Here is a 26,203-nt window from a genome sequence, read left to right on the forward strand (position 1 = left end):
TCCCTTGCCATTAAGTTGTCTTGCTACTGGCTACCCAAATAAAGAAGTGTGCTCATAAAATCTTCCATTTGTTCAGCAATAATAATATCTTCTATCATACTGGCGGCATAGATACTTTCCCAGCCCTCGGCCCCCTAGGTGTGAAGGCTGGGAGGCTGTGTGTTCACGCGGAGTCTGTATGTAATGTCCAGCTTAAACGGCGATGTCGTTCTCCAAGTAATAGCCTCAGTAACAGGCAATGAAATGTAAAGAGCCGAAAGGCGAGTGGTCAATTATAGCAAGATTTTGACTAACAATTATGCATAAGTATTCATCTGTATAATTGCGCTCAACCTTACGGAGGTGGTCGAATTTATACTTCAGGTGTGTTTGTAATGCCTGGCCTTGATTTGGGTGATCGCATGATTAATTGGCTCATCCACAGCCGCTGATCTCGAGCAAATACCTTATGTATAGAAAGGTACTATTGGGAGAATGCTGTTCTTGGGTATCCAAGTCTACCTGCTGTAGGTACCTCTTTGAACTCTGGCAACTAGCATCAACTCTTGGAAAGTTCGACTGGACAACTTCGTGGGCGGCATTCTTGGCTGTCAATCATCCACAGTTGGGTTTGGTCTTTCACTAACCTGAGGCTCTTCGCGGAACGGGTACATTTTCTCCAACCTTGGATGACGTTGATGCCTAGCCGGCTTGCCATTCTCGTGGAAACATGAACGGATAGGCAGCAATAATGGCTCCATTCAATGAAACACACAAAAGTTTTAAGAATAGGAGGTTTTCTGCAGTCTGAACGCAGAACTGCTTTGCACGTATCGGCCATTAACCACAGCGCACAACACTCAGCATACACTCTATCATTATGCCCTCCAGCAAACTCGACCTATCTCAGAGGATCGTCCGCATTTCCAGGAGTGATGAGACCCAAGGTTACGTGCTCCTCCAGGTCTCCCCCACCAGCTCTAATGCCCTGGATCTGGACATTGCTGCGACGGAAGGGGAGAACCCCTATACTGGCACTGGTATGTTCTGCTTGAATCATTCTCTGCGTAATCAGTTCATGTGTCATACCATTGTTTCCTTCCTGCCCTGAACAAATTCCTAAGGCAAGTGATACAGTGCGACAAACCCGCCTGAGAACTCTCTGCGCGAAGAACTACCGAGGTAGCGACGACGAATGGGTTCAAATTGTGTCATACGTTTTTGGTCAGCTCAAAGAGTCCATCCCAACGTCCGAAACGCTATCTGGAATTGAATCTTCGGCGAGTATCGTCGATTCGGGCGACGTTAGTAAGGAGCTAGTTATCACGATACGCAAACGAGTCCAATCCATCACAGTAGGCTCCCGTCATGAGCAAACTTTTCCTGTATTAATCTAATTTCAGACAGCAAAGGCTGGGTTCTGTGACCCTGAGACAGGATGATGAACAGGCAATTCAACTATTCGATTGGTTGGGTGCGGCTGTTGCAAGGGCAGATGCTCTCGAGGAACGTCTTTCCACTTTAACAGATCATTACCGCGCCGCGGAAGACGCAATACAACAACTCAACAAGCAGTTGGAAGAATTCATGAGTGCCAAGACCCAGCACGACGAGTTACTGATGGCTAATTTTGTGCGATTGTTGAATGAAAAAAAGTTCAAGATTCGCAATCAACAACGCTTATTGGCCTCTGCAAAGCTAGACTCTGAAAAAGGTATGATTTCCTTGAGGCAATTGCATTGAACACATGGAATCATTGACGCGTGGCATTCAATAAAGCATCAGAGATTCGGTCAGCAATCCCGGGCGCACATCCCGTCTCTGGCCCTTCCAAGTGGAAAACAAAGCGATCCGCTCAAGAGATGTTAGACAGTGAACCCGATAGTGAGGACGGATTTGAGAGGATGGAAGTCGATCACGATGGACAAAACGACGGTCGCTCAGACGATCAGGAAACAGAAGATGAACAAACTTCTACGCCCCAGCCCCTTGAAGATGACGAAAACACCAACACAGGCGAAGCACTTGCATCACCATCAATAGAAAACCAGCGAGAAGACAACAAGCAGGCATCAAGCGAAACGCCTCAAAACAGCACTATATTAACAAATTCAGCCGTCCCACCACCCCGAAGAGAGCTTCCGTTTGTTAAGAAGCCACAGGTGAATCATTTGACACCAAGATCAAATGAATCTGTCGCCGCAGAGGAGGATGCTGGAGCAACGGCTGGGGAAACTGATGATGATGAGTTGTAATTTGCCGTGAGCGCTGCGGATCGGAATTTCCTAGAACTCGAAGTTTCAATTACCGACGCATATAGCGTCTTTTCCCTTTTGGGGCATGTTCAACACTACGTATGACTGCTATATCACTTCAATTAGGGCGAATAAAGCGAGATAACACTCCAGGAGCTCATTCAGAAGAGCTGCAACAGCCAATATAACATCCTCCTTTGAGCCAGGAGAACGGACCATATTACTGATGGAAGGGTCCCCATTGAATAGCTTCTTCTAACTCGGAAGCCGGTCATTTTCTCCACATCATATGTACATATTCACCTCCCCAGATCAGTTTTGAGGATGACCGACATCAATTCGGAGATACACTGCCCATGTAATGGAAAATAATCAATGAACTATGGGGAAACAGGAAAGGAGGTAAAACAATATTTAGGTGGTACAATGAAAACGCCTGATCCAACAGACAAAGGAGAACAGACCGAAATGGCCGCAATACGAGCTTGCGCGCCCTAGCCATACAGAGCCTGAGGAGACATTTCACCAGCAGCCATAAAGTTCGTCTCTGGATTTCCAGTGGCCTTGGCTGCTGAACAGCGGGCCATGGTAGGGGAACTAGATTCTCGATTAGCGGTGGACATGGCCCAGATTTGAGAAAACAACTGACCTCCGAGCAATGGAGTTAGTAAAATAGAAGTCCTCGATGACCTTCCTGAAAGGTGTACCAGTTGGCTGAACGCCCTTGTTCTGGTCAACCAATTGTACTTTGCTCAGTGAGCTCAAGGAAGTCGGCTCAACGACATCGTACCGGCGCATGACAGGACTGATCTCCTCCATGCGATCGCGGAGCGCCTCAATGTCGTCGTAGGGAAGCGGTATGTTGAGGAATTCACTGGCAGCACGGATAATCTTCCAGTCGTCACGTGCGGCACCAGGCAAGGAGGTGGCCGCCCGAGTGACTTGGACACGTCCTTCAGTGTTAATATATGTGCCCGACTTCTCGGTATATGCTGCACCGGGGAGAACGACGTCGGCCAATTGAGCACCACGATCACCGTGGTGGCCCTGATAAATGACAAACGCATCGCTCGGAATTTCGCTTTGACTAACTTCATCTGCGCCTAAGAGCCAGATCATTTTCGGCTTGGTCTGCGCTATTTCTGAAGATGGTGTAGTGAAACCGACTTCATAGGCAGCGGCACGGGATGCAGCACGTTGAAGAACGTTGTAGCCTTGCCATTCAGAGTTGTTGAAGTTGTTTCGATGTTTTTCAACGAAGCTGCCAACGGTTTCGAAGACGGCTTTCGCATCCTGATGTTCGGCTGCGGCGCTTCCGACAATGATCATCGGCCGCTTAGCAGAAGCAAGTTTCTCCCCGAATTTTCCAGACAAAGCGGCCTTCAACGAAGAGGCGTCTGAGCCAAGGTGTTCGTAGTCAAAAGTGCTTTCAAAGTCCTCTCCAACTAATCCAATTTGAAGGTCTGAGCGAAGATACTGCTTGCGTATGCGCGCATTGAGAACTGCTGCTTCATGGCGAGGATTCGTAGCGACCAGAAGGATGACGTCGGCTTCCTCAATTCCGTAGATTTTGGAATTGAAGAGGTAATTTGAGCGTATATCAATTCCATGGGCAATGGGAGAGTCGCCTCTCGGCTGATCCAGAGCTAGGTTATCGGACCCAAGCTTGTTAGCTAAGTCTTTCATCGCCACAAGCGACTCGGCATCGACTAGATGGCCTGCTACAGCCTTGAATTCATTCTCCTTCAGCTGCAGTTTCTGCTGAGCGCTAGATATCTCAGTTAAGGCTTGCTCCCATGTTGCAGGAACGAATTTTCCCTCTCTCCGAATCAATGGCGTTGTCAGTCTCTGGGTCTTCAGACCGTCACATGCAAACCGAGATTTATCGTCGATCCATTCTTCATTGATGTCGTCATTCAGTCTCGGAAGCACCCGCATGACTTCCATGCCTCTAGTATCTATCCGGACATTGGAGCCCATAGCATCGTGGATATCAATAGACTCGGTGTGCTTCAGTTCCCATGGACGAGCACGGAAAGCATAGGGTTTCGACGTTAGAGCACCAACAGGGCAAAGATCAATTATATTCCCGGAGAGCTCGGAGTCGAGGTTCTTCTCCAGGTAAGTCCCAATCTGCATATCGTTACCTCTACCGGTAGTTCCGAGGTCCGGAGCACCAGCTACATCATTCATGAACCGAACGCAGCGAGTGCAGTGTATACACCGGTTCATGGACGTCTTGACGAGGGGTCCGATATTCTTATCTTCAACTGCACGCTTTCCACCAACCTCGTGGAACCGACCGCGGTCAGCTCCGTAGCGCATTGACTGGTCCTGAAGATCACATTCACCTCCCTGGTCGCAGACAGGACAATCAAGGGGATGATTAGCCAGTAGAAATTCCATAACACCCTCCCTGGCTTTATGCACGAGCGGCGAGTTTGTTTTGACATTCATTCCGGGCTGCACAGGCCAAGCACAGGATGCCACTGGTTTGGGAGCACGTTCAACTTCGACAAGACACATACGACCTAGGAACTTAGAGTTAACTCAATCAACTGAAACGCGCCTTTGATGAGGAGGCATACAATTTCCTGCAATCATTAGTTTTCTGTTTATTATGTTAGCAAGGTTATTAGCTAAAATGCGCGAGGAAGCCATACTCATGATAGCAGTATCTGTAGCCAATTCGTCAGTCACATTGGCCAATTCGTAATTGTTCAATCATTCATACCTCGGAACTGTCACGCCTGCCTTTTCACAAGCTTGAATGAGGGCCGAGCCAGCTATAATTCGGTGTCAGCAGGGATACTAGCATCGGGCCATAGGAATTCGAGCGACCTTCCACTGAAACCTTTTTGCCATCTGATTCAGAAATGTCAGCGCAAAGATTCTCGTCAATTCAGACTACTTAGTCTATCCCACCGATTGTGAGTTCCACCCCAGCAGAGCGAGGGGTTGTCGTCGCGAAGGTCCTGTGCTTGTTGAATTTAGGGACCCGGAAGGACCGGGCGGCCGCACGAAACAACTGCGGCCGCATAGTGAGATTGAAATCAAATGTCTTGAGAAGGTAAAAATAGAAAGAACCCGGGATGATGGAGAAGGAGAGAAGGGTGGCAGAAGCGAAGCGTTGGCAGAGGTTGTTCTTGTTAGGACCACTTTTGGCGTGCTGCTGTCGGATTCTGGCAGACGCTGGTTCAAACATTATTACTCGCAAATTGCCGCCTGCGGATTGGTTCGGGTGCACGGAGCCTTCATTATTCCGAATCTTACCTTTTTAAAAGAATTCCCTCAAGCTCAGGTTCCTCCCCTGCTTTTTATCATCAAAACTCATTCACGGGCGTGATTTATTGTAGGAGGCAGGACATTGTCAATACCTCTCTCCTCTGCTACATGACCCAAGACCAGAGGCACTGAGCTGGAGCTGCTTAGGGTTACCGCCGCCATAATGGTGGCACTGCCTCATGATGGCATAGTTCCTTACCGACAGTTGCAACATAATTTTGTCCCAGATATTAACCAAATATATCTTATGGCTATCGGCTGACACAATTTTAATTTCATCTTCTGCTTCTTTATTAATATTGGTGCAAAGTCCACCGGTATCTAGTTTAGAGACCTCGTCTCATACTGAGCAAGAATTGTTTATTAAAGAGTTCAGTTTCTTTAATGTGAATACAAGCGACAAAAAATTCAGACCCTCAAGTCGGATTATGTGCAATCAAAAACTACACTTCGATGAAAGAAGAATGCTCTAGTAAACAAAAATATATCCATGATCTATATTGTACATTCCCCATGCTACTAAGCGTCGCCTGACTGCCAAGTTGACTCTTGTTTTGTACCAGGTGGTAGCCATGTCCTGGACGTGCTGCTTCCCCTTGGCCGAACATGATCGAATGCGTCGTCTTCTTTTTTCGAATTCGCCGCCAAAGCAGCAGAGCTGTCCATAAAGTGAGTTTCATCGGTTCTCGACGGCGGAAAGGCGTAGCCATTCGAATCCCACGTTCTCTTTGTTTGAACACTTAAGGGAAGAATGGCTTCTTTGGTGCGAAAATGATCGGCATTTGCTCTTCGGTCTGCCACATCATCATGACTATTGCGATCGTAGAGATACAGTCCAACGAAGGTGAGTGCGATACCGAAAGCTTGTAAACGAGTTGTGGAGCTGCCAAACCATACGATCGCGACGACGATGACGAAGACTCTCTTGACCAGAGAAGCAACGGAATAGGACACTGGGGATATCATTGATAGCAAAACAAACGCCAGAATATTTTGCGCAAAGTGTGAGATCCCATTGAATACGAATTCCGCGAAGAGCGCACCGTGATCCAAAGAGTTATCTTTCCCTGATAAAGAGATGGCACCATCTTGCATGAGATCTGAGATCAATCGATAACCTTCAGTGATAAACCAAATTGGCAACGTTAGGACGAAGGCGAGGCCCGAGCAATAACAGAGGAGATTTAGTTTGTCCAACTTCTTTCGACCGCTTGCCTGAGTTTCCGACTCTGCGCGGGAAGCTTCGTTGAAGAGCTTTTTGGAAAAGATATTCTGAGAGACGAAAACTAATGCAGCCAGTAATGCGCAAAGGATGCCAAAGAAATTTGTCGAAAACCCAGTAGAACAGGCGAGCATGACGCCTAGGGTCAACGGAACAAGAGATAGATAAGTGGCTTTGGCATATCGGATGCGAAAGAACACACGATATGCTAGAACGGTAAAAAGGGGCGAGAGGCCTTTGATGGTGTGAACCAGTGATACTGGTATCTGAGAAGTAGCCATTGAGCTGAGTATATGTCCAGCCAATTGAAAAATTGCCAAGGGCAAGGCTGTTACGATAACATCGCGGGACGGGTAGCGTATGCCATTCCTGAGAGCCGGAACGTTGTTCCTAAGCCAGGGGAAGATCGCCGACAGATATGCCAACAACAGACACCATATTGAGACAAATGCAAACTGTACGATCGTGAGAGTAATCGGTTTGGGAAGAGCATTCAAAATGGATTTGGAAGATGTGTTCGTAGTAGCAGAGGTCATATACCATATAAGGCAAAGTACCTCGACAAAGATTAGTCTCAGAATAGAAGAACAGCGAGAGCGAATGATCTTACAATTAATCGATACGAGACCGGCGCTCGCAGCGCTTGAGCCAATTCCTGAGCATTGGCACTAACGCTGGCGTTGCGTGTTCTAATCGTGGTAATTGCTTCGCTAATGCTTTTCCTCGACCTGTGTTTCGGAGGTCGGATTGGTCCTTTGGTATAGTCTCGAGGTAGATAGCCTGCCTTCCGCGGCTGCCAATGATCGCTCGGCTCATGTTTTGATGTGGGATTCGACTGGGGCTCTCCCGACTCTGTTGTCTTTTGGTAGAGGCCCTCGTCAAATGGTGGAAATTGATCTATCGGGCTCGTCACCGACTGGGAATTGGGTGCTTTCGCTGGCGGTTGAATTTCTGGCTGTCGTATGGATGAGCGCCTTCCGATGCCGGTCACCGTGGTCGTAGTCATGTTTCACATTCAAATCCAGCGATTACTTGGGTAGGTATCTTAAGCACTGTGTAGTAGGCATCTTTTAGTTGTATGGACTTCTGGACCAAACAAAAAAAAAAAAGGAAAAAAAAGGACCATTGCGGCTGAAATACGATACCTTGTGTGACGATTGTTAATGGGTCAAGGAACAGATTGCAGCTCCTGGATCTATGTTGATCTGTTCTGGAAGAAGTTCCCCTTCTTCAAGACATTTATCATCAGAGCCAGATCCATAGAATCAAGGTGAGAAGATGCGTGGTTTAAAAGGCTCTAGTTCCCAGCGCCCAGAAGATGCTACCTATATCTAGGTAGATAGCTCATTAGAGAGTCGTTTGCGGTCTTCTCGCTGGGGTGACAAAGTCCCACGAATTCGGCAGAAGGTAGCGAATGAACATTGAGGATCAGGGCCACGCAACAGACCATGTGCCAAGAAACCGGGGCTGTCCTGTGGTCATGTAGCTTGTCATAATCCATAAAATCTAAAGGTACCTACCTGTCTTTCTACAGAGTAGATTGGAGGATTGGATAGTTTACACAAATTGCATTACCAATTTTTGGTGCTCTGAGTAGCATTTCCTGACCCCTATCGACCGCTAGTGATATACGTATGTTCATCCTCCGGCCATATCGCTCATTTCATATGAGTATCACTCAAATGACACCAACCCAGCGTAAAAGATTGTCAGATAGTCATGGCAATTACATTTATTGCCTTAGATGATGTCCGGTCGTACACAATGAACACAATGGACTCCGTGTCTAGTAGGTAATAATAATCTCTAGACCAGAAAGGCGAACATTCCAGCAAGGACAACTACATCAAGACACGATAGTAGTACCTTAGTATCTAGGTCAGTTGTCTGCCTGAATGGCATCTATACATTAGGTGAATCGTCTTCAGTTTTGTCTGTTTCGCATAGTACAGGTAGTCTGACTATCTGGGTACTGCACAAACTGGCAAAATGTCACGTGGCTGGTGCTTTTTCTAGCTACAGGCGGTAGCTGCATGTTGCTTTGATACTCAAAAGCAACGTCATGTCCAGTCTCAGATCAAGTACCATCACAACTTGAAGCCTATGAGACGTCAATTCCACTAGCCTACCTGAATATCTCCATAATGAAGAACCTTGGCGTCGAATCTGCTAGTATTTATGAATATCACCCTGCGATAACACGTCGAAGCTGTCTGGCCAGTCTTATTGCAATATGTCTTTATTCTGGAACCACAGTATGTAGCGGTCTTCTTGTAGAGAATGATCCACCTCAGCTCCTACTTGCGCAAAATCTCGCAACCATCTCATTCTCAAATGAATGGCAGCTACTTGGCCCTTTCCAATGTGGTACCCGAGGTTCGTGACGCTTTCAAGCGCCCTTAGCTGAGAGAGACACAAAGAAGTATAAAATTGCGAGCTGATTTGACTGCAATCTCCCAGAGGCTGTCTGGGGGTCCGATCCCTTGGAATCTCATGGTGGTTTTCATAGCCTTTCTTTTGATACAAATGCAAGCTTCAACAGCGCGCTAGCAGTCAATGGGAGCGTCAAATGGAAAACAGCCCGAGCTCTCACACAAAACTTTGCTCCAGAGCAAGCTAGAGCGGAGCTCCATGTGAGTTTTCCAGAAATAGACTGGAACTTCACGCGAGCTGTCTATGGATGGTCTGCTCTACAATATCAGGCCTGGGCGCGCGGATCGTTGAATATTAGCCATTGGGCGCCTCAGTCTGTGGCAATGTTCACAAGCGGGCTCCTTGAGATTGTGATTGATGGCAAGCGGCATTTCGGAGGAGATTTTTATGACTATGGCACAGTACCCATCATTCTTGATTTAAGTCCAGGTGACCATGTGGTTGAACTGCGGCTTATTCGCGATGTTCGAGCTTCGGGCGCGATAGGAGAGCCCACGATCGTAGTGTCGCTTGCCGCGGAAATACGTAATGAACCTCTTAGTGTCGATAAAGAAAGTCTGCTGCTGCCCGACATGTGCCGTGGCAAGCTCGGCACACCGTGGGCATCAATCAACCTACATAATAACATCGCGGATCGGATTGAGGTCCTTGCCATCAGCTCAATTGGTGTTGGTGTCAATTCTCTAGCTCTTTGGAAGATACGAAAGAAGAGTGACACGTACTTAGGGCCGCCGGCATAGTCTGGTGATGAGCGAGCCACTCGACTTGCTTGGATATCAAGCACGACCTCTCGTGTTCCGGATCTACCTTGGTGATTCGTCCCAAAAGGAGTTGTCCGCTGAAATATTGTATAAAATTCACCGCGGGAATGACGAGATCTTCCAAACTTACCCACTCCGTTTGAGACTCGCTGAAAAATCAGTATCCCAGGCCCAGAAGCTTACATACTATTATGCAGGCATAGTCTCTTATGCCATCCTGCGCCCTCCCCCGGTGACATGTGAACCTGCTATTCCCGAAGGAGATGGCACCTTGCCTGTCATTATTGGCTTGCATGGTGCAGGTGTCAAGGCAGACAGTGTACAAGTCCGTGAGATGTTGGATGCAGCATATGGTACTTGCGCGTGGATATTATTTCCCAGTGGGGTTACCCCTTGGAGCGGTGACGATTGGCGTGAGTTCGTCGTGTTCCTTACCTTGAACCGCCTATGTCTTCCTAGAATATCATGTTCCACATTGCATGGGTCTGCTTCCTTCCCAGCCTATGTCCTTCTCACGACCATATGGACGCTCTCCTCTTACACGTCTTAGGTGGCATGAAAGAGGTTGCAATTACTGAGGAAGAGGCTCATTGACTGGCTACAGATACTTGGGGTGCTGGAGACGTCGAAGCTGCTGTGAGTGCAATTCCACGTTGGATGGACAGTACTGGCTGGGATATGGTGAGCGTATCACAGGAAGAATGGATAGTCGTCGGACATTCAAATGGAGGTAGGATCTGTCAAATAACCAATTTTTCAGCTTGCTTAAACTTTTATAGGGCAAGGGGCGTGGTTTTTGGCCACCCATTATCCTGACAAAGTAATCGCCGCAGCACCAGTGTCGGGCTACTCATCCATTGAGAGTAGGTTGGGAATATCAGTTTCAATGGCTGAGAGTGCTAATATAGGTAGATTATGTACCTTACAACATGTGGCGGGATTCCGAGCCTCTGCTCTCCTTCGTGCTCTCAAGGTCACGGTCAAACTTTAAACATGAGTTGCTGCTAAGCAACGTTGCGGGTATCCCGATATTCCAACAGCACGGCTCAATTGACGACAATGTCCCTGCGTTTCATTCGCGCTTAATGCATGAATTACTTGGACAGACACAGTGGCCATCACAGTATGATGAATTGCAAGGTCAGAATCACTGGTTCGATGGCGTATTGACCACCCCATCCCTTCTGGCATTCTACAATGAAACTGCTACCTTTCCTCGTCGACCAAGGCTTCCTCTGACATTCACCATTACTGTTCCGTCGTCAGCAAATATTGCGAAAGGTGGAATCTATGTCGATCAATTGCGATCTCCTGACAGGAACGGAGTAGTGCGGGTCACTAGAGATGCGCATAACGGAATCTGGTACCTAAATACGACCAATATACATCGCTTCCACCTTTCGTCAAGAGCCTTGAGTTTCACAATGCCCTCTGCGCTAGTCTTGGACGGCAGAGATCGCTTTGAAGTGGGTTACATTCGGTCTGGACGCATGTGGTTTTTGAGAGATTCTCGAGGGAGGTGGACTGTCTCAGAGAGAGCGGATTGGCGCCAATTGAATGAGCGGTATGGTCGTCAGCTCGGAGCTATGGATGCCATCCTGCGCACCAAGGGCATCTTCAACATCAACATATGCTCAGCTGGGATTGAGCACATAGCTGTGCAAATCAGTCGTAATCTTCTACAATATTTTGCTGCAGATTCCCAACTATCACGGCAATGCGGCTCCCTAATTAACTCCAACAGCAATCAGGACCGAGTTGTCGATAGCGGGAATGTTATCACACTTGCCCTGGGCAACGAGCTACCTTCATCGAAGTATATGTCATTTCCGATTCGCATACAGGGCCAAAGACTCAGTCTCTTCCAGGGTTGTTGTTGGCCTCAGGCAGACACAGAGGCAAACCTCCAGTCCAGCATGAACCGAGAGTGTAAGGTATATGAATTCCCCTTCGAGCGAGGCATGGGCGCCCTCTTCCTCCGCCCTTTGGAGAATGAGAGACTCGAGCTTGTCGTATGGGGAGCAGACTTGTCTGGTCTTGAGCAAGCTGCACGTCTTGTACCTACCCTTACCGGTGTTGGGCAACCAGATTTTCTCATTCTTGGCGATAGTTGCCGTTGGCAGGGACACGCTGGAGCATACGCAGCTGGTTTCCTCGATCGATCTTGGCAGATATCGTCCGGGTCTCATATTCGCGTTGATGCCAGCCTGAATGAGCAAAGTTCAAAATACGGTGCTTGATCAGCCTGCGATACTGGTGGTATTGAGGCAACTCAAGCATGGTTATGAGGATGGACATGTCGATCCGGAAAGGTAAGGCCTGATATCGAATCTTTTCTATCTCCAGTACTATGTAATATCTAAACACTGAAGGTCCTCCTCCATTTAAATGTGGCTTAAAACGATGGTGTTCCGCCTCACGTTCGGCTCAACGTATCAGTTGATTGATTTATTCGTACTAGGCTTTCTAAGGCTTAACTTCTCTTTCTTGTTGGGATTCTGAACATGGCTCTAAGTGTGGCGTCGTCACCTCGTGGTCCTTCTACTTCAGGTACTCTACTGCAGCACACTTCATTGCAAGAGGGATCCCTTGTCTTGGTTTCCCTCCTGCCTATTCTTCGTTCTCTATCTTTTTTGCTCATCATCTGGTATCTTCTATCTCCGGCGCTCCTTCCTCATTACGGCACTCTATTGAGTTTATTTTGCATCAGGTATCTTACCTTTCCGAGGTCTAATGTCCAAAGAATCCATTCTTTCTCTCACGTAGAAACTCCCATCTGTCATCTTTCGTCCCTCTTCTTCCACAATAAAACATATTTCTCGGCTTAACACCATCTTCTCGACAATTTGCCCTCTGACAGCTTGCCTTGACATCTGGAATACTCATACATTGCCAGGCGTATTTGCCTTTTTGAGTACCTTTCTACAATTGCTTCTTGTCTCCTTCAAAACTTCACCTCATAGACTCGCTGCGGCAGATTACCAGCCAGCGAAGACTTAAGTACGACTAGCAGCTGAGGCCGGCAAGATGTCCATGCTTTCAACCGGGTCCCCTAGAACGGACCGCCGACCATCGCGAACAGAAGCCCTTTCAGGCAATCAGATAGCTGAAGCACAGTGTATACAATTTGGATGTGAAACATCGGTAAGTTGAAGAAACTTTTAGCTTTGAAACGTTATGTTGCCTTGAATCAACCATAGTCTAACGCAATTTAATGATATTCACAGGGACGCAAGCAATCCAGCGCTCCTAACAGCACACCAGACCCTCTGGTGTCTTCCAAACTCGGAAATTTCCAGCCTACTGCTGGTGAAGTCGTCGATGTTTCATCCAATAAGGTCAGCACTTCTCTGCCAGGTCCTTTGATACCCATTGTCTCACAAACCTAGAAGCAGAAGCTGGAGCATTCGTCCACTGCCTACCCAAGCAGAAGTTCCGAGATGGAAAAGCTATTGGCCAAACTTTCTCCCAAGCCTCAATCCTCTGCTTTCAAGCCTGTTGAGAATCGAGAGATACTCACGAAGTTGTCCGAGCAACAAGCCTTGCTTGAGCAACAGAACCATCTCCTGACAAGCAACAGTGCTTTGATCGAGGATCAAGTTGACCGCGACAAGAATTCTGCAGTGATGCCACTCACTTCGACATTGGAGATATCGCATGCCACCGAGCCCATAGATAATGCTTGCTTTGGCCCCACTGATACTGAGACGTCTGAAGTGCTCCGCCTCAAGAAAGAACTGCTCGCTGCGAATTCTAAGCTGGCCCTCCAGGAGCAAGAACTCGCACAAACAAGAGTTATGAAACACACTTTGGATCAAGCTCTTGGAACACCCTCTGAAGCTGACTTCAACGGGCGTGAAGTCACCGAGCACACGATAAGCCATTTGCAAAGTGCCTTCAACGCGTCCAGCTCGAACTTTACGCAGCCGCATGAAAGATGGACTACCCATGATGATTCACAATCAGACGTCTCAGAAGCGCTATCCGCAGGTGCGTACAGCAGGGCTCGAGGATTCTGGTGGCCCCAGACCCAGCAGGTATTTGGCATGCATATGAATGCTCCAGCCGGCGAAAAGGCCTACGGTGAGCATGTGTCTCTCTCAAGCAATACCTTTGGTCCGGAAGCCAACAGGTTCTGGACCAACCCTACTGCAAACCTTAGTATAAATGGCTCTTTTCAATCACATCGAGTCCTTTCAGGTCCCTCCTTCGGGACCTGTAATTCCACTACGCAATACGCTGAGGATCCAGCTCGGTATCTTCATAGCCCGAATAGTGCTCAGCGACGCTCAGTACCCCACGTCAATCGTGCTGGACCTTGCTTTTCAGCCCAGGATCCTTCGTGGGAAGCCTCGTTTAATACTGCATCCCCTAACAACCAGCTTCCGCGAGCCCCTACAACTCGACCGTGCAGCACGTATCAGCAGGTGGGTCTATACCCAATCCCACCTTACCAAAGACCTATCGGAACCTCGCTTTCGCCTACGGCAAATGAATTTACTTCCTCTGGCGCAAATGCGGTGCCCTGGACGACATCTCCGGTGAGTTTCCAACAATAATCATTCATGCAATCTCGTCTCCTCTGCTAAAGCAGATAGGTGGGCGCAAACACTTTGCAGACTTATATCTCTCCTCTTGAACCACTCAACTACCGTCGGCTCCTAGATAAGAATGTGTCTTGCGACTGGAAATATATAGTGGACAAAATTGTCTGCAACAACGACCAGCAAGCCTCTATCTTTCTTCAACAAAAGCTCAAAGTTGGAACAGCTGAGCAGAAATATGATATCATCGAAGCAATCACACATCAGGCGTATCCGCTCATGGTCAATCGTTTTGGTAACTTTCTTGTTCAACGTTGCTTCGAGCATGGAACTACGGAGCAAGTCGTTGCCATAGCCAACGCCATCAAGGGCAACACGCTGAGCCTTAGCATGGATCCATTCGGATGTCATGTGGTTCAAAAGGCTTTTGACTGTGTCCCAGAAGAACACAAGGCTGTCATGGTTCATGAGCTTCTTCGCAGAATTCCAGAAACGGTTATTCATCGGTACGCATGTCATGTGTGGCAGAAGCTTTTCGAGCTCCGCTGGAGTGGGGAGCCTCCTCAGATTATGGCGAAGGTCAATGAAGCCTTGCGAGGAATGTGGCATGAAGTTGCTCTGGGTGAAACTGGCAGTTTAGTAGTCCAGAACATTTTTGAGAACTGTGTAGAAGATGAGAAGGTGACAGTTTCCCCAGTCCCTCGCTCGGAACGCTTGTTTCCCTGTCGTCCTTACTGCGCGAATCTATATCTCGGCAGCCTTGTGTCGACTGAACATATCTATTCCTGAAATCGGATGATGAACTGCGCTAACGTTTATGTAGCGTCCGGCTATTGAAGAAGTATTGGCAAAGATCGATGTGCTAGCCCATGGTCAATTCGGAAACTGGTGCATTCAACACATCTGTGAGCATGGCGCTCCTCAAGACAAGAGCCGAGCCATTGAACACGTTCTCCTCTGGTCAGTCGACTACAGTATGGATCAGTTTGCCTCCAAGATCGTTGAAAAATGTCTCAAGATAGGGGGCTCCGAATTTCTGGATCGCTACCTTGCCCGGGTCTGCACTGGCCGTACTGATAGACCCAGAATGCCCTTGATCGATAGTAAGTTTCTTCAGACTGTTTAGATTCGCTCCCCCGACTGAGTTGATTTTCGACAGTTGCTGGAGATCAATATGGGAACTACCTTATCCAGTGGATTTTGATGAATGCTCCGCCTCATCAGCGTGAATTGGTCGCCAGCCACATTCGGTATTGCCTCTCTCCACCCTTACCAATATAGGCTCACACAATCATCATAGGAAGCACATGGTATCTCTGCGTGGTTCCAAGTTTGGTTCACGCGTGGCAATGCTCTGCTGCAATCCATCCCATACTACCCGTCCCGGACCCGGAGCGGGCATGCAGATCGGCCGTTTCAGCAATCTCAACGATGACCGGTATCACCTGGCAGGCCAACATGGAGGGCGATTCGGCCGTGGAAACCAGTGGAATCCTAACTATCCACCATTTCGTTGACTGAGCCCCTAGGAATTTCGACCAGGCACAGCGACACTGCCGTTCGCATACTGCAAGGTATGAATGTAGGAACCAGCAAATGTTATCGACATTCTTGTGGCAAACAAGCAATTCAGGATGAATTTCTTATGTTGTTTCTTGTGCCTGAAGGCTGGCAATATTCTGTGCGAGTTTCCAGATAACCGGTTGAACTCATCGAGAGATTGTGCATTTTATTTTCTTTGTGTTTCTGGTTTATTATACATCCAAGCTGTTGTTCCCTTTTATGGTTGAGTGAGAGATCATATGATGGAAATAGTCATATCCCAGTGCATTGCAGAGATATTAGCAGGTATGGGATAGTATGCTGGGACTTTGGCTTATGCAAGATAACATCCCATGGCAAGTGTATATCTCGGATCGTCTCCTGGAATGTGTGCGGTTCGATGACCGTCATGTCCATTCTCTACATAGCCATGTCATTCCATGAACGCGCAGTGAAAGATACAAAGATAAGAGGCTTATTTCAAAAGAACACTTCTTTGCTGACTTGACTACTCCGCAAAGCTCAAAAGCTTGGCATGATAGAATTGATATTGCATGTCTCGAAATCCACGCTTTGTGCGTTGTTGTAGATTAGCAGCTTCTCATCCCAGGAAGCATCACAATGTTGGGGCCGAAAGATTACACCTTGACTGCAGTCCGCGTCAAAATGGAGTCTCCAAGCAGGAACCTGACTGCTGGCTCTCCACCGCGGAACTATGCATGCGTAGTTGATAGAATAGCTGATGGCCGTCCTCGTCAATTTTCAACCGCTGACTCCGACCCTCGTGCAATTCATCCTCTACTTCCCAAGGTTTCCGTCGCCTCGGTTTCTCACTTGGAGTATCATGGCCCGTCAAAACTGTGTCAGGTATTTGCTGAATGCCGGGTATTTGCTGACCAGTCGTTATAAGTTCGACAATCCGAGCGAAGGATGATGGGTAAGCCGGTTCTTGAATCGAGGGCGATTGCTGATTCATAGGAACTAAGCCAGGCGGTACTGCGGTCTCTGATGCGCTTGCTCTTTGAGAATCATAATTGCCGACTTCAGCGTCAGGTGAGGGCTCTGCTGTCGGGGTCGAACCCAGCCAGGTCTTGTATTTTTTGAAATCGAGTGGCGGCGATAGCTGCTCTTTGCTATATTAATGTTCAGCAAATTTTAGCATAAGCACACCACATAAGTAAAACAATGCTAACCGTAAGCCTGCCAATGTGCGTTAAAAGGGACATACCGCGAAAAATAGAAGCATTTTGCTTGTACTACTAGGTCATCTTCGCAATCGATCTCAGCTTTAGTTGCCGGGATGTCGGGATGACCGAGGATGATGGAGAGCCCTTTTGCAAATTCAACATCTGTACTGAACGGGTAGGAATTGAGCTTTCTAAAGAGATCAATCTCTGATTCTTGCGGCTCTACCAACTGACTTCCCTGACTAGGTGTGTTTCCCACCATTGCGTCTGGATGTGGGGTTGGGGTTTGTGGAAAAGTAACCATTGGCGGACATCACAAAGGCTTGTTACTATGTGCTGGACCGTTATTCTTGCAATACTTGGAGATTCGGGCGATATCGTCCAGGTCCTGAAAATAAAAGGCCTCGCTGTCAACTCGATGCCAGACTTGTGGCTGGTGAGACTCAAGGAAGTTAAAAGGACAAACTGCGATACGTGGGGAGACTTCCAGCCGAGGCAAGAGTCGCTCTGACGTAAGATCTTATAATATCTACCTTAGATATGCGAACACAAATGATAACCTCAAATGAAGGAAGTCTAGTAGTAACTAAGCAGACGGCTATCAAGTTATAGTTACTACTCCGTAAATGACACTAGCAAGCCCCGCTGCCTCAACTTAGCAATACTGTATTAAGGCGTCTTTCTTAAGCAGTTTCCGAAATCAAGTCAACTTAAAGGAGGGAAAAAAAAAAAAAAAAACTGCTGGCGGGGTGGGAGACAGGCAAAGAGTGGAAAAAGCGGCCAGCCATGCAATCCAAAACAAACCAAGATAGTGATATAATGGAGACTTTTCGTCTCTTAGGAAATGAATGGAAACAGAAAACAACTATGCTGAGATGTCCATTTCATCTGTGCCAGTCTGACCCCTGGGCCGGTCAGCCATGGCCAGCCCACTAATCCCGCTTTGGCAGCCTGGGCAATTGTGCACAATTTCATGAGCAAAAAGATCACAATCAATACAGAAGTGATTCTTGCAAACTGTACACTCATAGCGACTGCTGACACTCATCCCTTTTGCCTGGGACTCCGTAGCTTGCCACTGGTCTTTAGGAGGTGGCGTAGGGAAATATATGCCGCAGGCAAAGCATGTCAAACTGCGTGAGGCATGTTGCCAGGGAACCTCAACCCAGTTCATGAGTGGAAACAGATGATGATAAGATCGCGCAAGATGTGTTGACAGTATAAGTGTAAGACCGCAAGAGGGGCATTCAGCGGGGAGCCCACAGACTTTGGTATTGCATCGTGAACATAAGTATCCCCCGCAAGAGGGTTTAGAATGACACGCACAGAGAGAGGGACAAGTCTCGACTGTACGGGACGGAAACCCCATCATCAAAAGGGAGCTTGTGGCTTGTTTTTGGGAATATGTCACAGGGGGTGTCGTTACATCCATCATTAATTCACGAAAGTGCTGCTCGTTGAGCGCCACGCCATACGTGGTGTCGTCGCCCCCATTGGTCCTAGAGCAGAGTTCACGACAAATAGCCACTTGAGCGGCCAAACCAGCAATCCTGACAAGGATCTTGTCATTTATCAACGTGGTAATCGTCTGATGTATATCGCCCGGATCGGAGGAAAGGAGAGATCCAAAGATCACAAATACTTCTCGGGTTCCATGACTAGGAGTATGGCTATCGACGCCAGGTCAGCTTGAAATGTGTGCTGGCTCTGGTATAGAAGGTCTCACAATAAAGCACCACGTGCCATTTCAAGCCCGTTCTGCAAGCTAGGAAGTCCCTTGGGGTCATGATCCCTCAAAGCTTGTATAGCACTGATGTGCTCCGTAGGGTTGCCACTCATATCACTGACCCGGATTGCAAGACCATCCCTCAAGCCAAGCACGCCAAGTTGGGATATGGGATTCTGCTCAAAAAATTCCCGCACGAATTCTTGTGCATATCGCAGAGAAAGAAGATATCGCGTCGGCCTTAGATCTTTCTCGGCCATGGACTGGGACAAATCCAGAATCAAGATGAGATGCCGGATAATACCACGTTGCAATGGTGTTGTATCTCTCAAAAGTCTACAAGGCGATGATGATTATGGTGCTGCTCAGTGCAACGGCCCTTAAAATGCATATGGAGTCTGCATTCTGAGCGAAGCTTACCTCTTCCTTTTCCCGGCTTCTAAAAGTCCTTCAACGGTAGAGCTGATTGTGCCATCAGCACCCTCGACCAAGGTCTCCCAAGTCCTTGAAACCTCCCATTCAGCACCCCCGCGCTGCTTTCTTCGTTTAGGACGGGATACAGGCGCCGTTTCCCGGGCATATCGGATACCATTGACATCGTTTTCTTCGTCCGAAACTTCAACGTACTCTTCGTCCGAATCAGCCATGTTCTCCTCGAAGAGTAGAGTGGAGTAACTGTGTCGGTCTGTAAGTGTGTGATAATGATAGGAGCATTGAGTCAATCAAAAGCGATCTACATGAGACTTGAAAAAATTGGCTAACAATGCTCGTGCTTAGGACAATGCATCGGTGATTTGCTTCGAGAAAGAGTGGGCCGAAAAGCCAAGATGTACCTAGCCTCCTAGGGTTCTGGGACTGCCCGAAACTCCGCCATAGCTCCGTATTGAAAATTTCAGCTCTATTTCTCTGAGGTGATGACATCCACATGGAATGGTAAGGTACCTAGGTACGGAGAGGTAAAGGTTTGTTCCAGAGACACAAGGCACTCTATAATTGCTATCACCTTTCCCTTCCAAAAATTAAATAGGTCGGTAAATAGCTGATCAGGTACGGAGCCGTGAATAGATGGATAGAGATGATCTCAGAGGTATTGCTAGGCATAGAGTAAGGATACAATGATAGTAAGGTATCAGTGTCAACCATAAAATTACTTGACTAAAAAGAGGTGTCTACTTGGACGACAATGTCTAAGGTATTCATTTAGCGTAGCAGAAATACTACTACTAGAACGATACGATGTTCAACACATAGTTTCAATTTTTCAAGGGTTTATCAGACCCATTGAGAGATCCTTCACCCTAGTTCCGTTCCATCCTCGCCCTTCCTTTTCCATGTCTCGATAAGCAGATTAGCAGAAGCTCTCCTTCAAGTATCCCCGACAATAGCCGTCGCCAGTTTCGTAACAGATGTGGGGGAGAAGGTGTTGCACCGTGTCTACCAGATGCGCTGGCGTAATCCCTGAAGCAATCCGCTGTCATCATTTTGTTAGCTATCGACCCATCCGCCCAGTGTCTCTCCTCCGCCCCTCCTTCCCCTCTTCTGCTTCTTCTCGCTGGGTTTCTTCTTCTTCTCACTTTTGTCTTCCTTCTTGCACATTTCTGCCTCGCCCAGTCATACTTGATCTTTCAAAATCCCTCGTAAGGCACTGTTCATTTGACGTACGCGCAATGGCAATGAAGGATAGAGATACACTTCCTGACGCGTAAGTTTTTGCAACCTCTACCACCTGTCTTCTTCAACATCGTGGACAAATGTTGACGAAGTAACAGGGTTAAACCAGTGCACTACCACGTGTCCTTATACGATCTCGAGCTTGGTGGTGCTTGGGGTTACAAGGGTATTGTTAAGATAGATTCCACCATCACCCAGCCCACCAAGGAAGTTGTGCTTAATTGCAAGGAGATCGAGGTCCATAAAGCAGAGATTTTGGGGAAAGATGGTTCGTCCAAGAAGCAAAATCAACATTTAAATCAATGCGCCGCTGTAGATTCCACTGACGGCGACTGTCATATTTCTTACTTCAGGTACGAAATTCGCGGAGGCGTCTAACATCACGTATGACAAGAAGTCAGAACGAGTGTCCTTTGTGTTCTCTCAAGAGATATCGCCTTCAGACATTGTGCTAGCTATTGACTTCACCGGCACGATGAACAATGCCATGGCTGGTTTCTACCGTTCAAAGTACAAGCCTGCCGCGCAGCCCACGGCTGATACACCCAAAGAAGGTGACTTCTACTACATGCTTAGTACTCAATTCGAGTCCTGTGACGCACGAAGAGCCTTCCCTTGCTTCGATGAACCAAATCTTAAGTCAACTTTCGATTTTGAGATCGAGGTTCCCAGTGGCCAAACTGCCTTGAGCAATATGCCGATCAAGTCAGAACGAGACGGTAGTAAGCCCGGCCTCAAGTTTGTGTCCTTTGAAAGGACCCCAATCATGAGCACCTATGTCAGTACAGATACCTTTGTCCTTATCTGCTAAGGAAAGGCTAACTAGTCACAATCTCCGTCCAGCTTTTGGCATGGGCTGTTGGTGACCTCGAGTACGTTGAAGCCATGACTCAACGCAAATACAGCGGAAAGAGCATACCAGTCCGTGTTTACACTACGAAAGGGCTCAAAGAACAGGCACGTTTTGCCTTGGAATGTGCTCATCGGACCGTCGATTATTTCTCGGAAGTATTCGAAATTGAATATCCCTTGCCCAAGGCTGATCTTCTTGCCGTTCATGAGTTTGTAAGTGGTGCAAAAATGCGTCCTGAAGGTTCTACTTCCACTGATCATATCGCCTCAGGCCATGGGTGCCATGGAGAATTGGGGTCTTGTCACATATCGTACGACCGCAGTTCTATTTGATGAGGGGAAATCCGACACACGCTACAAGAACCGCATTGCATACGTCGTGGCTCATGGTGAGTTTCTTAGTTTGACGCACAATGATTGCATGCGGCTGTTTTCTAAGAATGAACTGCAGAATTGGCCCACCAATGGTTTGGCAATCTTGTGACTATGGACTGGTGGAACGAGCTTTGGTTGAACGAAGGCTTTGCAACTTGGGTTGGCTGGTTGGCCGTTGATCATTTTTATCCCGGTAAGAGAGTATCCCTTGCTTCTGTCTCGATATGTACTGCGACTTCATCCAACTAATATAACGAACCAGAATGGAACGTTTGGTCTCAGTTTGTCGTACGAAATTCCCGAGGTAATGATATCATTGTCCGGCTGTTGTTAACTGGTCGCGTAGGCTGAAGGGGTGCAACAAGCGTTTCAGCTCGATTCCTTGCGCGCATCTCACCCGATTGAAGTTCCCGTAAGGAACGCTCTGGAAGTAGACCAGATTTTTGACCATATCAGCTATCTGAAGGGAAGCTCGGTGATTCGTATGCTGAGCGATCATCTTGGTCGAGAAACGTTTCTCCGTGGTGTTGCCGACTACTTGAAGAAGCATGCGTACGGTAAGTCAGGCTTGAGGGTTCGTCTGCAGAAGATCCGCTGCTGAGAACGATGTCAGGCAATGCCACTACAAATGATCTCTGGTCTGCTCTCAGTCAAGCTTCCAACCAGGATGTTCATAAATTCATGGTGGGTCAGATCTTGCTCGCTTCGCCTCCTGGTGTTTTTCTAACTCTTCCTCAAAAGGATCCGTGGATCCGAAAGATTGGCTTTCCTGTTCTCACCGTGGCAGAAGAGCCAGGCCAAATTAGCATTCGCCAGAACCGATTCCTTTCGACAGGGGACGCAAAGCCTGAAGAGGACATGACGACATGGTGGATTCCGCTGGGCCTCAAATCAGGACCCCGGCTGGCCGACGTGAATTCACGCGCCCTCGTCTCGAAATCCGACACTATTGCGGGCGTCGGTCAAGATTCATTCTACAAAATCAATAAGGATCTGTCAGGCTTCTACCGCACGAACTACCCTGCCGACCGCCTAGCGAAGCTGGGCCGATCTTTGGACCTGTTAAGTACCGAAGATAAGATTGGCCTCATCGGTGATGCTGCTGCTCTCGCTGTGTCGGGAGAAGGAACTAGTGCTGCATTATTAGCTCTGCTGGAAGGCTTCAAGGGGGAGGAAAACCACTTGTTAGTGCCGAGCACATTTATAAGAGCTTTCGAACTGCTACTCACCATATTCATTCCAGGGTTTGGTCACAGATTTCGTCGTCTGTCGCAAATCTGCGCTCTGTCTTTTCGCAGAATGACTCAGTAGCTGCGGGATTGAAGAAATTCACACTCGCATTGGCATCTCCCGCCGCCGAAAAAATAGGTTGGGAATTTAAGTCCGACGAAGATTATCTCACTGTGCAGCTTCGAAAGCTTCTAATCGGCATGGCTGGGTTTGCGGGTCATGAAAGGTGGGTTCCCAATATGGGCAGCTTGTGGGGGAAGAACGTTCTGCTCACTGTTTTCTAGCATCGTCACTGAGGCGAAACGGCGTTTCGATCTTTGGGCTTCAGGCAAGGACAAGAGTGCAGTGCACACGAACTTGCGCTCGGCAATATTTGGTATCACGATTGCTGAAGGTGGACGCGACAAATATGATTCCGTGAAGGAAGAGTATATCAAGACCGACTCGGTCGATGGCAAGGAGATTTGCCTCGCCGCGCTTGGACGTGTCAAAGATGCCGGTCTCGTCTACGACTATCTGGACTTTGTTTTCTCTGACAAAGTGGCGATCCAGGATGTTCACAATGGTGCCGTAGCTTTGGCTGCTAACTCCAAAGTCCGCCATCTTCTGTGGGAGTACATGAAGAAAAATTGGGACGCCGTTGAAGCCCGACTTTCGGCGAACAACGTCGTCTTCGAGCGTTTTGTGCGAATGGGTCTGTCGAAATTCGCAGATCATAGCATTGGGGCGGATATCGCTTCCTTCTTCCAGAACAAGGATACAAGTCCCTATGACCGCGCCTTGGTGATCGTTGCTGACTCCATACGAACAAATGCAAATTACAAAGAAAGGGACGGAAGACTGGTTTTGGAGTGGCTTCAGGCTCATGGCTATGCCTGATTGCTGCAAACAAGCTGCTAAGAGGCTTGATTTGAAGTTTGGATTGCAACGCGATCTTGGAGTCCCATATTTCTGGTCATATTGGGATGGTCCTCATTTATAATATGCAACATATGTCAGATGTGCTTGACCATCTCAATGGTTAGGAAGACCTATTTTATGAAGGAAAGCTTCAGAGTTTGGCAAAGCAAAAGTATCTACTGCTCAAAATACATTGTCCGCGCAGTCTCAGATAGCACTAGTAATGGCTTACTTTCTCCTTCTACTGAACTCAGCAATGGACACTCAGCGGCATGTATAACACTGATTCGTGACAGAGATAGTTCCCTGGTCACGAGGAAGCATCTGTAGATATGTGGGGAGCAGGCCAATGAGCTGGAGTCCCTGCTTTGGAGACCCTGGCAGTTTATCTTACATCATGGCAAAATGCTCAGATTCAAGCATTCTACTATTACTAAGGGATACTGAGAATTAAAGAAGATCGAACGAGCGCTTGAAGATATGGGGTGTCAGGTGAAGGCATAAGGCCTCCCCCAGGCTAACAGCTGACCACTATGTATCATTCATCATTGCCATGCTCGTGCTCATCATCAGCATTCTTCTATTTTATCACTCACTGGGAATACTAATTGAACTTGATTCAGTTTCCATAGCCATTTTGTCTAGAAACTTTCTGGTAGACATCCGATCTGATTGATACTTATGAGGTGTGTTAGGTGTTTAAACACTAGACTAGATTAGGTCAATTTATGGGTCTGAGGTGGTTGAACGTGAAACGGTCACGGACGGTACGGTCAGATGAAAAACATGGGTAACTTGCACGCTGTGCTCGCCTGCTCTCCTGCACTACCTACTACCTACCTTACCACTCACTACCCTATCTACTAGCAACGTAACTGCCATCTCAGAACGCCGCTTCAGTCCATCTAAGTGCCTAGACAATCCGAGGCCACTTACATCAGTAGCTAGCCACCTAACTTTGATATAGCCGTCTCATCTTCATTCTGCTTTCCCCTTCATTTCATTTTCACTTCTCACCTCCTTCGAAGCGATCTAGTTCTCGTTGACAGATACCACCACCGTTCATCATGAATCCTGAGTGGTAAGCCCCCCTTCTACCTACAGTACAGGAGGTTTAGAACTGGCGCTCTGCGCGCAGTGAGAAAATGTCTTTCTCCTTTATCTTGTTTATGTTGACTGACTGCTGGATTTAACTAGAGTGCCTGATTTCTCCATCTCTCCTGTCTAGTCGTTCATTGTCTCCGCAAAAATTAAAAGACAACTCCAACTCACTTGGACCTGTGGAATAGATACGACTATCTCTTCAAACTCCTTCTCATCGGAGACTCTGGCGTCGGAAAGTCTTGCTTGTTGCTTCGATTCGCCGATGATACGTACACAGAAAGTTACATCTCCACCATCGGCGTCGATTTTGTATGTACTCGTCGCAACCGGCATACCGTTGAGCATACAAGCACCTTCGCAGTACTGATTAATGATGTTCCAGAAAATCAGAACTATTGAACTCGATGGGAAGACGGTGAAGCTCCAGATTGTAAGGACAAAGAACCGAAAATCGGCTCGTCACCGCCTGTCATAGCTGACAGACAATATATAGTGGGACACAGCAGGTCAAGAACGTTTCCGGACCATCACATCGTCTTATTACCGTGGTGCACATGGCATCTGTGTTGTTTACGATGTGACCGACATGGACTCTTTCAACAACGTGAAGCAGTGGCTTCAGGAAATCGATCGCTACGCCACAGAAGGGGTCAACAAGCTGCTTGTGGGTAACAAGAGCGATATGGAAGACAAGAAGGTCGTGGAGTACACCGTAGCCAAGGTTCGCGTCCAATTACGCCTCAGTCTGTCTAGCTTCGTCCTAACATGATCTGTGATTCACCTGTTTAGGAATTCGCCGATAGTCTTGGAATTCCTTTCCTTGAGACCTCAGCCAAGAACGCTTCCAATGTTGAGCAGGCTTTCTTGACCATGGCTCGGCAGATCAAGGAGCGTATGGGAACTGCCACTGTTAACAACAAGCCGACTGTGCAGGTTGGTCAGGGCCAGGGAGTTCAATCTGGATCCGCAGGCGGTTGCTGCTAAGGGAGTCATGGTATACACATGCTGTTCTATGTTCAAGTGTGTTGTAACTTCTGAGCGACGGAAAGGGTATTTTAGCCCAGCTCCCGGTGATGGATTGCCTTTATACCGCGAATCGTTCAGATAATCTTCTGGGTTTCCTCATCCGCCTTTCCT

The 26,203-nt window shown here is 47.8% G+C and overlaps 10 protein-coding genes across 10 annotated transcripts; 6 read left to right on the forward strand and 4 right to left on the reverse strand.

Moving 5' to 3' along the window:
* Nucleotides 1-859: 859 nt before the first annotated feature.
* Nucleotides 860-2,234, forward strand: Aspvir_004606 (uncharacterized protein; the record flags this gene model as incomplete). The annotated part of the gene is made up of 4 exons (XM_043267830.1): nt 860-1,019; nt 1,117-1,334; nt 1,387-1,693; nt 1,759-2,234. 4 exons carry the CDS (start codon nt 860-862, stop codon nt 2,232-2,234), a joined length of 1,161 nt encoding a protein of 386 aa, XP_043123765.1.
* Nucleotides 2,235-2,728: 494 nt separating this feature from the next.
* On the reverse strand, nt 2,729-5,439 carry Aspvir_004607 (putative NADH-ubiquinone oxidoreductase, subunit G; the record flags this gene model as incomplete). Its single annotated transcript, XM_043267831.1, has 7 exons — nt 2,729-2,831; nt 2,884-4,765; nt 4,823-4,845; nt 4,898-4,912; nt 4,969-5,020; nt 5,076-5,099; nt 5,160-5,439. The coding sequence occupies 7 exons, from the start codon at nt 5,437-5,439 to the stop codon at nt 2,729-2,731; spliced, it is 2,379 nt and encodes a 792-aa protein (XP_043123766.1).
* A 599-nt stretch (nt 5,440-6,038) lies between these two features.
* Aspvir_004608 (putative ER to Golgi transport protein (Sly41)) lies at nt 6,039-7,747 on the reverse strand (the record flags this gene model as incomplete). Its single annotated transcript, XM_043267832.1, has 2 exons — nt 6,039-7,298; nt 7,352-7,747. 2 exons carry the CDS (start codon nt 7,745-7,747, stop codon nt 6,039-6,041), a joined length of 1,656 nt encoding a protein of 551 aa, XP_043123767.1.
* Nucleotides 7,748-8,885: 1,138 nt separating this feature from the next.
* Nucleotides 8,886-9,914, forward strand: Aspvir_004609 (uncharacterized protein; the record flags this gene model as incomplete). Its single annotated transcript, XM_043267833.1, has 2 exons — nt 8,886-9,117; nt 9,202-9,914. The coding sequence occupies 2 exons, from the start codon at nt 8,886-8,888 to the stop codon at nt 9,912-9,914; spliced, it is 945 nt and encodes a 314-aa protein (XP_043123768.1).
* Nucleotides 9,915-10,864: 950 nt separating this feature from the next.
* On the forward strand, nt 10,865-12,175 carry Aspvir_004610 (uncharacterized protein; the record flags this gene model as incomplete). The annotated part of the gene is made up of 1 exon (XM_043267834.1): nt 10,865-12,175. One exon carries the CDS (start codon nt 10,865-10,867, stop codon nt 12,173-12,175), a length of 1,311 nt encoding a protein of 436 aa, XP_043123769.1.
* Nucleotides 12,176-12,962: 787 nt separating this feature from the next.
* Aspvir_004611 (uncharacterized protein) lies at nt 12,963-15,996 on the forward strand (the record flags this gene model as incomplete). Its single annotated transcript, XM_043267835.1, has 7 exons — nt 12,963-13,079; nt 13,163-13,273; nt 13,325-14,476; nt 14,534-15,160; nt 15,303-15,582; nt 15,639-15,729; nt 15,780-15,996. 7 exons carry the CDS (start codon nt 12,963-12,965, stop codon nt 15,994-15,996), a joined length of 2,595 nt encoding a protein of 864 aa, XP_043123770.1.
* A 686-nt stretch (nt 15,997-16,682) lies between these two features.
* Nucleotides 16,683-17,512, reverse strand: Aspvir_004612 (DUF5572 domain-containing protein; the record flags this gene model as incomplete). The annotated part of the gene is made up of 2 exons (XM_043267836.1): nt 16,683-17,154; nt 17,250-17,512. 2 exons carry the CDS (start codon nt 17,510-17,512, stop codon nt 16,683-16,685), a joined length of 735 nt encoding a protein of 244 aa, XP_043123771.1.
* Nucleotides 17,513-18,073: 561 nt separating this feature from the next.
* Nucleotides 18,074-19,581, reverse strand: Aspvir_004613 (TFIIH/NER complex subunit SSL1; the record flags this gene model as incomplete). The annotated part of the gene is made up of 3 exons (XM_043267837.1): nt 18,074-18,878; nt 18,935-19,270; nt 19,355-19,581. 3 exons carry the CDS (start codon nt 19,579-19,581, stop codon nt 18,074-18,076), a joined length of 1,368 nt encoding a protein of 455 aa, XP_043123772.1.
* Nucleotides 19,582-20,601: 1,020 nt separating this feature from the next.
* Nucleotides 20,602-23,941, forward strand: Aspvir_004614 (M1 family metallopeptidase; the record flags this gene model as incomplete). The annotated part of the gene is made up of 12 exons (XM_043267838.1): nt 20,602-20,636; nt 20,704-20,873; nt 20,959-21,383; nt 21,449-21,670; nt 21,729-21,846; nt 21,909-22,025; nt 22,095-22,120; nt 22,179-22,389; nt 22,446-22,516; nt 22,574-23,016; nt 23,076-23,288; nt 23,347-23,941. 12 exons carry the CDS (start codon nt 20,602-20,604, stop codon nt 23,939-23,941), a joined length of 2,646 nt encoding a protein of 881 aa, XP_043123773.1.
* A 1,498-nt stretch (nt 23,942-25,439) lies between these two features.
* Nucleotides 25,440-26,050, forward strand: Aspvir_004615 (Rab family GTPase YPT1; the record flags this gene model as incomplete). Its single annotated transcript, XM_043267839.1, has 3 exons — nt 25,440-25,496; nt 25,560-25,787; nt 25,856-26,050. 3 exons carry the CDS (start codon nt 25,440-25,442, stop codon nt 26,048-26,050), a joined length of 480 nt encoding a protein of 159 aa, XP_043123774.1.
* Between the last annotated feature and the right edge of the window lie 153 nt (nt 26,051-26,203).

This window comes from Aspergillus viridinutans (assembly GCF_018404265.1).
Source record: "Aspergillus viridinutans IFM 47045 DNA, scaffold_2, whole genome shotgun sequence".
Taxonomy (NCBI): domain Eukaryota; kingdom Fungi; phylum Ascomycota; class Eurotiomycetes; order Eurotiales; family Aspergillaceae; genus Aspergillus; species Aspergillus viridinutans.